Here is a 12180-nt window from a genome sequence, read left to right on the forward strand (position 1 = left end):
CATCAGTTCCCAGTTGAGTAACACAGAGTTATGTGGCGGTTTTTAAACAGAGCTTGAGATGTTTGACTTCGCAGCTTCCATGGTTTTATGTTGGCGCTTTGCTCAATGTGAAAAGTCAAATTCCTCCCTTTTCCTCTTTTTTTATAATGCTGGTTTGCAGCCATATTAAAGTATCATCCCATCCTAGTGGAGTCAATTTGGAGAATCATTTTCTTTTTAAAAAATTTGACTCTGTTGCTTTAAAGACTTAAAAATACAGTGCTGTGCCCCCTATCTCTCATTTCACTGGCAACAAACTTAACAGACTCTACAATTTCCTTGATTGTGGCTACTTAAGTCTCTTCTTCTCACTCTAATATCAATCAAACAGCTGTAGCACATGTTATGTCCTCATCCTGACATCAGTATGAAGTCAGATCAAGTCTTTCTTCATCTCCAATCCTTTATAATCCACATACAGAAGAGTATATTCATCCTTTGGTGATGATGACATTGGGATTTGGCTGAAGTAGTGGATATTTGATTCAGCCTCTCGGGGAACAACACTAGTCTGTAATACCTGTCGACAAATACATGTATATACGCACACAATTAGGCAAGTGGATCAACATTACTTGCCTGTGACACACACTGTAATAAAACATGAGAAACTTCTCACATGCCGTCGCTCACTGGTGCTTGTATATACGCTCAGTGTGTCACATGTGTTCATCCATAAACACTCAGGTTACCGTCACCGTCGTGCATTTGCAGGATGGAAACACTCCGTCGTCCGATGATGTATGCAGCGTACACAATATGAGGAATAAACTGAAAGTGATGTGGAAAGTCTGTCGCCGCAGCAGCTTCGACCAGTTAACATTAAGGAGGTGAGATTAGAGTTGAGCGGGTTTACAATTTATGTATCCTGCTCACTATAAACCAACTCTGTCTGCTTGGCTGCAGACACAGTTTACACAGTCGGTAATTTAACGGACGGTGATAATTAGTCTTGCACCTTATACATTCCCCTGCATACGGCACTGAAGCACACCTTTCATCAAGCATGTCGAGGTGTTTTTGCGCGCGTGTGTGCATGCTGGTGATTTGCAGACGTACGCTTAACTTTCCCGCTCATGTGTATTGTATGTTCGGGGCCGGAGCAACCGTGGAAATTAGCACAGACACAAACAAAAATGGTGCCCCTGAGCTATTGAGTTCACACGATGACAGACCTGTCCTCCCTGCCCCTGTTCAAACAACAAAGTTGGAGAAGTAAGGGAGCCACAGCGCTGCACCCGGCACCAATAAATCACCAAGCACACGCTGCTGGCAAGCAATGCTCCCCACCACCACCACTCGACCACCTCCACCTTTCAAGAGAAGCAATGCAGAAGAGATGCTGTCACTGATAAAGTGGCAGGGGAAGTATGGCACCAAATGGAGGGCACGGTGCAGCTCTGCAGAACATAAATAAAGTGTGTGGAAGTAGAGAGCTCAGTGAAGCATATGTAAACCTCTGATAGGGATACCTGAGTGCCAGGCATGTGTTGAAGGTTGTTTGTTAAAACCTCAACTGCTCAAGGATTACTAAATAAATTACCACGATCCCCAGAGTGATGCCGGGTTAATTTCATTTATTTCAACCAGATTTCACCGTCTGGCAGGTACAGCAGTTGTTCACAGCTTTTCACATTCAGTATCTCTACAGCACGTCTGGAGCCAAAACTAGAATCAAATACTTATTGTTTTAAACAGTAATGGAATGTAATTAAGTACATTTACTAAAGTACTGTACTTAAATACAATTTATAGGAACTTGTACTGTTCTTGCATGTATACTTGCAAATATTCTACTTTTACTCCACCCCATGTTTTGATAACTTGCTTTGCATCAGAGCCAAAGAACCACATTTTTAAATTCAATTATTTTATCAGCAATCAGATAAAATGCTGAAAATCAGTCAACCATTTACTGATTTACTTTTACCTTGGATACTTGAGAAAATTGTATTGCAGGAAAATGACTTTATTTAATAACATTTAATATCAGATACTTAAAGATCACTTGGTGACTTTGGTGTCTGGAACAGACATTCATGTTCCCCTTTGAATGAAATGTAATCACTTTGGTGACTCCTTAAAAGTATTACAAGGTGTTTTAAACTAAGATGAAATTGTCTTAATTTAATACAGATGCAAAACAAGACCATCAGTGAAAAGACAGGCTACTTCTAGGTGAGGCGGAGGTGATCATACAGCTTTTGTTCACAGGGGCCACAACAACCAACAACAGATGAAGGTTCATCGTAGCTGCTAATTTGTCCAATTTTGTTTATTACCTGCAAAACGAATCACATTCCCATCATCAGCCTCGGCTGCACTTTGTGTTTAGCGTTGTCACTAACGTTAGCATTAGGCTGCACTCAAGTTCAGCCCCCGCAGAGCCACTGGCATTAGAAAACTGTGTCTGAAATCACCTCTGTTTAATGAATAGTGAACCCAAAAATGAGCAGAAAGTGTCCGTCACATGGACCGCTTCACTGCAGTCCATAAAACTAGGTGGTGTATTCGGAAAAACATCGCTGCTTCTCCCCAGCGTAACCTTTTTGTGTGGTTTTATTGGGACCGGTGGAAGTGTAGTCTCCCATCCCCTCTGTGTCCATAAGTGAGGTCACACATGCACTAACACACTGACACAAAATGCAACTCTGCGGAGGTGGTAACGTGATCTGGCAGCCATGGAGAAACCAAAGGAATATGGCCGGGTCGCTGCTGCTGGAGCACAAACACGCTGCCTGTGGACTGTTACTGCAGCCATGGCCTAATAGGTTCTGATGGATCCAGATTTTTTGTTTAGCGTGTGTGTGTGCAGAAGGTGGGGGGAGGCCGTGGTTTTGCTTCCCCCCCGATATCCCACTTGGCCCTCGCCCAGTGATCCCAACCCCCACTTCCCCCACTGTTTCCACCAGCATGCATATTAATCCACCCCTGTCCCCTCCGCTCACCCTTACCCACCGGGTGAGGAAAAGGGAGGAGAGAGCAGGAAATGGAGGAAAAAGGGGGACACGGGCACAGTGCAATCCATCTCTCACTCTTATAGTTTCTGACACTTTTAAATGTGGCTTTACTGGGTGCAGGTGTTAACACATTTTACATCAATATTACCCTTTGCACACGCAGCGTTTAAGGCTTCCTCAGCATTATGAGCGCATGTGTGTGTGTGTGTGTGTGTGTGTGTGTGTGTGTGTGTGTGTGTGTGTGTGTGTGTGTGTGTGTGTGTGTGTGTGTGTGCACCTGCAGACTGTGTTAGACTTCAGCCTGTCAGACTTAAAGCACACACAACAGCAGAGGAGTGCAGGAATGTGGTATTCCTTCCCTCTGTACTACCCTCCCTCCTCCTCCCATCTCTGCTTCCTTTACTCCCTAGAGATATTTTCCCATAACCCAGCGAGCCTCAAAGACATCAGACATCTTTTATCAAAAGCCTCTCGCCCCGGGGCATGCACGCAAGCACAAATCTTCAAATCTGTAAAGCAGGGCACTCGTCTCCTTTGTTGAGTCCTTCTCGCAACCTTTTCTGTTCTCGTCTTTGTTTTTGTCGTTCTGTCTCTGGATATATCGCATTTCACGACAGGAGAATGAAATGAAAATGCATTTTGCTTCTCTGACCTGTCAAGATGTGTCGAGCGTCACTTCACGGGTCGTGATCGCTGATGGTGTAAAATAAAGTAAAGCGAATGCAGAAGTGCCTTTAACCTGCAATCTTTCTAATTGGGGAGGCGACTCCACTGGTTGCAGAAAGAGTCTGATCTATGTAAGCTTATGAGAAAATGACCCTACTTCTCGCTGGATTTATTACCTCCTGATGAGTTGATGGTCTCAATCACAAGACCCAAACAGAATCTGTGGATTTTTTGTAGTTTTCAGTGGTGATCCAGATTGTTTTTGAGCAAATATCAGCAAACATAATCTATTTTTCTTGCTTTATTTTTACTCTAGAAAAAAAATTAACCCCTCCTCCTCCTCCCATTCTTCTGTAGTGACCCACGAGCACCTGAAGGACCGCGCCCTGTTCAGCCTCCCCCCTCCACCTCCAGGGGCCAACCCCACAGAGTACTACCACCTGATGGCCAGCGCCAGCCAGCGGAGCCCCTACGGCGACCTGCTGATGCAGAGCAGCGCGGCGGCGGCGGCGGCGGCGGCAGCAGCGGCGGCGGCTGCGGCCCATCTACCAGATTACATCAGCCCTGTGGACGGTGAGGATGAGACTTACAGAAATACAAGTGAAGATGCTTTGCTTTGTTTTGACATTATTTTAACCCGATACGTCCGTGTGGTGATTTATCCTCACTAACACACATGCATGTCTTTCATCCCTGGCACCAAGAGTAACAGCCAAACTTTACAGCCATCTTGCCCTTTGTTCTCGGCACCGGGCGTGTTGATACCGTCCTCTTATTCTTTCTCTTTCATGGAAGAGTTCACCACATCAAAGCTCCTGCAGCTTAGACGTAGCATGGGGGCCACGGCTAGCTGAGTGTTGAGGGTGCATTAACGCTAAAAGCCCCAAGGCTAGGAGCTCATAAAAACATGTGTAACCTCGGAGTCTCTCATTCTGATGGCGTTTCAGGTGTGTTCGTGCTGTTATTAAGAGTAACATCCTACAGAATAGATCCAGGGTAACCATAAAAGGGCAGCACGGAGAGAATTGGCCACGTTACCCTGAGATTTTTGTGTATGCTCTCTTCTACATGTTCTCAATCCCAAAGGGTCAAATACAGCAGCTTGGTCAGTGGCCTTAAGCTTCAAACTATGAGGCTTCTCCCTCTAGAGAGCTCTGCCGGCAAGACTTAAGTCTTTCAAAATAAAGCCTGCTGACAAACAGTTGACATATTAGGGGATATAATGACTTCTGGACTGTTACCTAACGGTTTGGTTGGGTTTAGTACGGAAGCCCTAAACAGTCATGGGTCAAACATATCGTTTCCTCCTTTCTTTTCTTTCTGTGATAACAAGTTATTTATTTTATTATCACAGAAAAACAAATGTCGTCCCGAGATAATGAGATAATGTTCTCGAGAAAACAAACGGTGGTTATGTCATCATCATCACAAGATAACAAATGTTGGTTTTCCGGAGATAACGAGATAATTAATTAATCATGAGAACATGACTTCATAAGATTCATAAGAGTGGACCATGACATACACACTCTTCTGTGACATCACCACATGAAGCTTTTATGAATTTTTACCATCAGTACTGCTGATCTAATAGACATTAAGCTGTAAGGAATAAGAGGGAACAATCTTTTGTTTTTTTCCTTGTGATAACGGATTAATTTATCTCGATTTCTCCGGATGACGAAGCTCATTTTCTTGAGATCTCAAGAAAAAACGTTCTGGATATCTCGTGGTAACGACATAAATAACTTGTTATCTCAAGAAAACAAATAAAATTTATCTTATCAAATAATATGTTCAACTCGTGACCGTTTAGGGCTTCTGGTTAGATGTAGGAAAAGATCATCCTCAGGGTTAAAATAACTACGTTCAGCCTCGCAACTTACGTAAAGTAAGTGAAGTAACTTTTTTTACTCCCCAACATCGGCCAATGCTGAGACCGATGTTGGGGAGTAAAAAAATGATCGACATATCAGCCAATATACACACTTTTTTTGCACTGATCCCTTCTTTTCTGGATCTTTATACTACTGCACTAGAGCGGCAGCTTCAAGAAGTGACGCCAGAGGAGAAGCTACAGTGTCAGACTTACAGAGTTTCGGGCGACTGACCAGTGGGAGCGAGATCGGGCTTCTCTCTCTGGTTCAGGCAGTTAAGGCAGGGATTAACCTTGTGGGCTGCACTCGGTGTCCACTTAATGGCAGGGATGAGGCAGCTTTACACTCACACACGCACAAATACACACAGCAGTACACAAAAAAAATTTAACAGCCGGGCAAATAGGCAGGCAAATGCTCACAAACTGGTACACGTGTTTGCACACAAACTCACAGAGACCAGCCTGTTCTCTCATGCCAGTTCGAGCCTCGGCCCTCTATCAAGATGACGGTCAGGCACCAGAACAGACGTTTGATTTCAGCAGCGAAACGCATCCAAGAAACCTTCAGCCCTTATGAATGGGGAATAGAAAGCGCACAGAGTGGAAAACTGTCCGTGAAAGTCGGCCTTTTCGATGCCTGATAATCAAACACTCCCCTTGGCGCGCTCTGCTCCCCTCGCTCTTTTCTTTCATCCCGTCCAACCACCCACCCTGAAAAAAACGCTGCCCCGCTGCTTTCACCGCCGCAGTGTCACGCTCCCCGAAGTCACTGCATGACACTAATGCAGGCGTCCTCACGCGCAGGTAGGGGAAAAAAACCTGAATCAGATACGGGATCGCTTGGCAATTAATCTTTTAAATTACCTCAATCACTTAGCTAAACACGGCGTACTGAAAGGGAAGGGTGAGGAAGGTTAGGGGGCCTCGCAGAAACCTCCCCCTCCTCCCCCTTTTTCTTCCCTACCTCCAACCACCTCAGTGACCGCCGCTGTGCAGCCTTGCCCACACTTGTTTGGCGAGGCTGTTTGCTCAAATAGCCACAACCACCCCCCCGCCCCCCCCCACCGCCCCGCTTCAACGCAGCGTCCACACTTGCTGCCACCATCCCGGCGGCTTTTATTTAGTGTTCTGCCATGCTGGGAGTGATGTGGTCAGGTCTGGGCCACTCTGCCAGTCTGGAGGCTCTTCCATTGCGGCCTCCAGACACAGGGCCCATATTGACCGAGGCGGCCAGCTAATGGTCATCGCGGGCAGCCATCGGCCCGAATCAAAGGCTCCATTTACTGCCAGAGCGTGGGAGGAGGCGCAGCGGCAGAGGTGGCAAATATGTGCTTCATCCCTTGCCGTTAGTTTTGGAAGGCAGCGCAGATAAAATCCATATTAAAAATCAATTTATGCACTAATATTCAGCGGACCCACCGCAAAAACTGGGAGCCCTCAGTGAACCCATAGTATGGCTTCTCACCCGCCTCCCCCTCCTTCCCAAGTTTTCCCTCTGGATAAGTGAATTCCAAGGCCGCTGTGAGGACGTGTGCTGCTGGAAAAGTTGTGGACACGAGCATCAGTGAAGGTTTTTTGACAGGTTTTGCAGATCTTATCCTTCCACTTATGAATTTTAGGAATTACTGAAAGGCAAGTCAGTCACTTAAACGCAAGAAATTCTGTCCTAAATATGAGGAAGACAACATTTTAAAAATGATGTTTGACCGCTCTCGTTTTTCTGTAAAAGATCCACTGGGTCTTCTGCCGGGTCCTCCTCCCACAGAATCACCACATGACAGTATGATGGACAGGACCGTTAGATAAACAGGCTGTAAAGGCCTCGCTGAAACGCTCAGCTGCTTCTGTAAGTCAGTGTTCGTGTCTCTGGTGTGTTTCACACATTAATCACTGTCCTTATCTGACAGCAGTGACAGGGAGACTGGGAGGAACCGACTGGGCTGAAACAACAAAAATACATTTCGCTCCAAAGACACACTGTTAAACAAATATCAGTTTCAGCAAGTCATTAAATCAATTGTCTTCCAGTTGGTTCAACTCCTGCACGAGCCTAGTTTTTAAGTATTGGAGGACTAATGCCAGAATCAGACAAGACAAAGTGTTTTTTTTTTATGGTTTTAGAAGTGAAGCCAACCTCAACCATCGTACCACCAATTACAATGAACTTAAACTGGCAATAGAAAGGTTTCTTTTTCCTTTTAATGTAGCATCATGAAGTGATTGATTGCACAATGTATTGGCTAGAGAATAATGACACCATCACGACTATTTTATCTGCGAACAGGCAAGAAATCTCCCAGCAAAGTGACAGCTGACTCGTGACTAACGTTTTTGGTAGTTTCTGCTCTGGGGAAAATGGAAACGGGCTATTCGTCATTCAGTCTCTGTTCTTCAAGAAATAAGCGGGTAGATGCCAAGAAAAATGGTAATAACTGCAAGAAAATCCATGATGATAAGCAACTGGCAACCAACAACTTTTACACAGGAGCAGACATCGCTAAGTGGGCGCCTCTTTTAAACGTCAGACACAAGACAAGCATGTAATCAATACAAGAAACACTGTTACGTGGGTGAGTAACAAAGACAAAGAAACATTAATTTGAACATTAATGAAAAGACGTTCAGGCGGACTTGGCGTTAGCACGGCTACACCGGCATCACTGTGAGTCACATTATGGTACTTCACATTGGGAGGCATTCAGAGGACTGTTTGTATATGAGTGAGCAGGTATGTAAGGGCTGGGTGGGCAGTGAAATATCAGAGCTGCATGCGGGAAAACACCGAAGCTCCCACGACAAAAGCGGCGGCCAAAGTAAATGTCTGCCATCGAGGAGAAAAAGATTTTAGTGTTGATGCAGCGGAGGGAGGGAGCGAGATAGATTTGTGTACTGATGTGGTGGTGAGGACCGAGGGGGGTTTTTATTTGGGAGGTGGGGAGAACGTTCCCCTCAGACTGCATACACAAACACTTAACTATATGTTGGTTCGTGAGCACATGGGTGGAAGTGTGTGCATAAACACACACTGGCAAACACAACGGCGGCTTTGGGCTGGACACTGGGGGCTCATAGAGGATTCGGCACGAGCCCCCCTCGCTAATAAAATTCACAGTGTTAGTATTAGTGAGATTTAGCAGGGAAAATAAACATTCGCCCACTCCGGCTGGCTGAAGATGTGGAGGCCCCGGGGCCCTGCTGGCCCTGTACAGCGTTAGAGCAGCTCCCGCTCACTTTGCTGAGGCCTAGAGACGAGGTCGGGGTTGACAAGCCAAAGATTATCCACTGAAGCCAACCGCTCTTTGCCGACTGTGTTTTTTTCCCTTCAGATGATTTTAAATTTCTTGGAAACCAGTTTGAAAAACATAAAAAAGCCAGATTCACACCAAAAACAGTAAAGATGTTCACGAGGCCAGGTCCTTTTTTAGATAAAGATAATACCGTCAGTATTACAGGAGAAAAGGCCACATACCAATTCTTTTGCCCCCATGTGTTTCGGGTCAGGACGACACTGAGAAGCTCGCTGCATGTGGGGATTAGCACAACCCTCCAATTAAAGTGTTTTCATTTTCCACAAAGCCATTTCAGTTAAAACAGCAACTGGCAAATGCCTAAAATAATCACACGCACACACACACACATTCTTCCCTCCCATCCTTTTTAATACTTTTTTTTTTTTCTTCTCTACTGTATCGATGTGCGCTGGAGCGCCTGTAATTATGACTCTCTATATAAATCCAGATCCCACAATTACAACCAGCCCACGATGCAGCCCCACACACACACACACACACATATATAGACACACACTCACACACACGGTCACACACACACATGCCGCATTACCACATACTGCCGCGCCGCCTCGGCCTGTGCAACATCTGTTTTCTCACTCCCTGCCGGAACCTGCTCACCCTTTCAATTATAACCGCCACCTATAAAACACTCCTTTACCAAGTGGTGAGAGTTTGTGTGTGTGTGTGTGTGTGTGTGTGTGTGTGTGTGTGTGTGTGTGTGTGTGTGTGTGTGTGTGTGTGTGTGTGTGTGTGTGTGTGAAATCTGCTGTATGTAAAGTTAGGTTCGATCTACGACATACACCAGGCTGAACAAAACTTAGCTCAGCTTCATCGCAGACGTTTCATCTTTGATGCTGCAGGCGTGCAGGATTCCTCTGAGCTGAGGTTGATGTATAGATGGAGGCGGTGGTGTGACGACGGAGGGCGGAGGGCGGTGTTTTTCGGGCACGGTGCCGAGAAGGGGGTGAGGCAGGCGCCAGGCTACCAGGCCACCAGGTTGCGAGGCCTGTTTCCTGCTTTATAAAGGGGGAATATTAATACACTTATCTCCCGTTAAATCTGTTGGCAGGGCTGCGAGCTCGGCTCACTGCAGAAATAACAAACCCGGGCCGCAGCGCTCAAAGAAAACAATTTGACTTGAACTGCAACTTGAAGTATTTTAATTACATGTGAATTTTCCGTCTGCTTTTAAAGGATAAGTTCAGTGTAAAGTGTCACATCTGTGATGCAAAGTTTATTACATTACAATAAATTAAAGGAGTTATTGATTAAATTCAGATACTAAATGTGGTATTCACTCTCCTGTCTGTTGTTACAATCATCTGCCCCTAGCCAACCTTGGGGCAGCACAGTATGCTGCGTGCATACCGTAGGATTATTACGTTTTTTTCCATCCACATTGGAGAAGAAGCCACTTCAACAATAAGCAAAATCAATAAATATAAGTTGTTAATTGCTTTTAATAAGTGAAAATTGCAAGTCCAATTAAATAGTGAAATGCTACTTTCCAGATGATTGTGTCTTATTTATAGTTTATTTATATATTTATAGTACTTTGAGCTTTTTTTGACTAGAAATTATACTGTAATTATACATTTTTGCACTGTAGACATTAAACTTGAATTAGATAGAGATTTACATGTAATTTAAATACTTAAAATGACCTTTGTGAGTGTGTGTAGTGATGCCTAACTTTTCCGAGTGACCTCCGCGTTCATGACTCTCCGTGTGTGGAGGACGGCCGGCCTCTCCTCCCTTCCTCCTCCTCCTCCCCTCCCACCTCCCTCCTTTACTTCGTCCTCACTCTTCCGTGTAGTTAACCAAAGATGACACATTTATTTATTAGCCCTAAAGAAGCACATTCCCGAGGAACGTTTGTTGTTTTTGCCAACTCTTTCATTCACGTCTCTATCATCTCCACCAGGCCCCCAACTACTGTCGTCTGAAGTTCCCGGGGGCCTGTTAACTAAGTGCATATGCCTCTGCTTTACGACTCGCCACCTCCAAACATAATAGTTTTGGAAGTAAGGTCCTGGTTTATGGCTGTAGGTCTGGCGCGGTGATTACGGCGGTGCCTGGATTCATTTGGCTCGAGGCGTCGCGAGAGTCGGGGATTGGTTTCATATTGACAGCGGTGGAGGTGACGTGCGGCAAATGTGTGCTTAGGTGAGTCGTGATGGGCCTATTATGAGTTTCCTGCCTCTCACGCCTCCGGTAATGTCCGCTGTAAGACCTAATTACACGTGTGCACAAAGACTCGCATGCCGGCGCTGCTCTCTGTCCCGTCACACCGCGAGGCAGCACCTGTTGGACACCGAGCATCCGTCTCCGTCTGTGCTGGAGCTGCAGCGACGTACCTTTAGAAATTTAAAAGAAATAAATACACATGGACGATGGACTATCAGTACTTGTGGAAAAATAAATAACCTTCTCTTCAAGTTCATGGGAAAGTAGTCTCCTCCATCATTTTCCTGTGTTCTTTTCTATGAGATTAAGAAAATAGTGCCACAACCAGGTCTAGCGGGAGGCCGTGAACTCTACCTCTGTGACTTGTACGTTGTTTTTTTGTTTTTAATGGTATTCTGAGATCAATTTGTTTAAATTGCCTCCATTTAACTTGCCCAAGTACAGCGGTCTGAAAGAGATCGCTATCACGGTAATTACTGAGAATGATTGGGGGGCGATTCATTATGCATAAGAGGATGCGAATGTTAAATAGGGGAGCTGTGTGTGTGTGTGTGTGTGTGTGTGTGTGTGTGTGTGTGTGTGTGTGTGTGTGTGTGTGTGTGTGTGTGTGTGTGTGTGTGTGTGTGAGTGTGAGAGAGAGAGATGCAGGAGATAGAGCGTAGCTTAGCATGGCTGTGACCTCCACGAGAGCGCTCAGGGCTGAATGCTGCCTCTAACATGGTCCAGGCTAACTGCTGGTTTCCATTGAGGCCAGGAAGAGATTTAATGGAAGTGCGAGGAATTTATTCGCAAGCAGTTACAGCCATTGAAGTAGCAGAGTGCTGCATAGGGTTAGGTAACGTACCAAACTTGTTACTTTTAAGGCCACCGACCAAATTAAGGTGGTACTATCAGGTACTGATTTGCATGAAATCTATCAATGCCAGTTTCTTTAGAGTAACGTCACAGACATACTTGCCAACCTCGTAAAAGTAAAATGCAACAGCTTTTCATTAATTTATTACATTTTTGTCAGCGTCTCGATGAGTATTAACACGGTGATACAGCTGTGATCGATAGAAACATCCACATGGCCGATGTCACAGCCCCTTTCTTTTTAAAAAAATGTTATAAATCAGGAGAAATACGGGAGAATTGTGACCCGAGGAGGAAACCG

General features: G+C 45.2%; 1 protein-coding gene across 1 annotated transcript in view; it reads left to right on the top strand.

Annotated features, from left to right (window-relative positions):
* The window catches only part of gli2a (GLI family zinc finger 2a), an 88038-nt gene that overhangs the window by 60518 nt on the left and 15340 nt on the right, over positions 1-12180 (top strand). Inside the window, exon 5 of the mRNA XM_084363025.1 lies at positions 4023-4238. Within this exon, the coding sequence (XP_084219151.1) occupies positions 4023-4238 (216 nt within the window). The remainder of the gene's footprint in view (positions 1-4022; positions 4239-12180) is intronic.

This window comes from Pagrus pagrus, assembly GCF_965226575.1.
Source record: "Pagrus pagrus genome assembly, chromosome: 9".
Classification (NCBI taxonomy): domain Eukaryota; kingdom Metazoa; phylum Chordata; class Actinopteri; order Spariformes; family Sparidae; genus Pagrus; species Pagrus pagrus.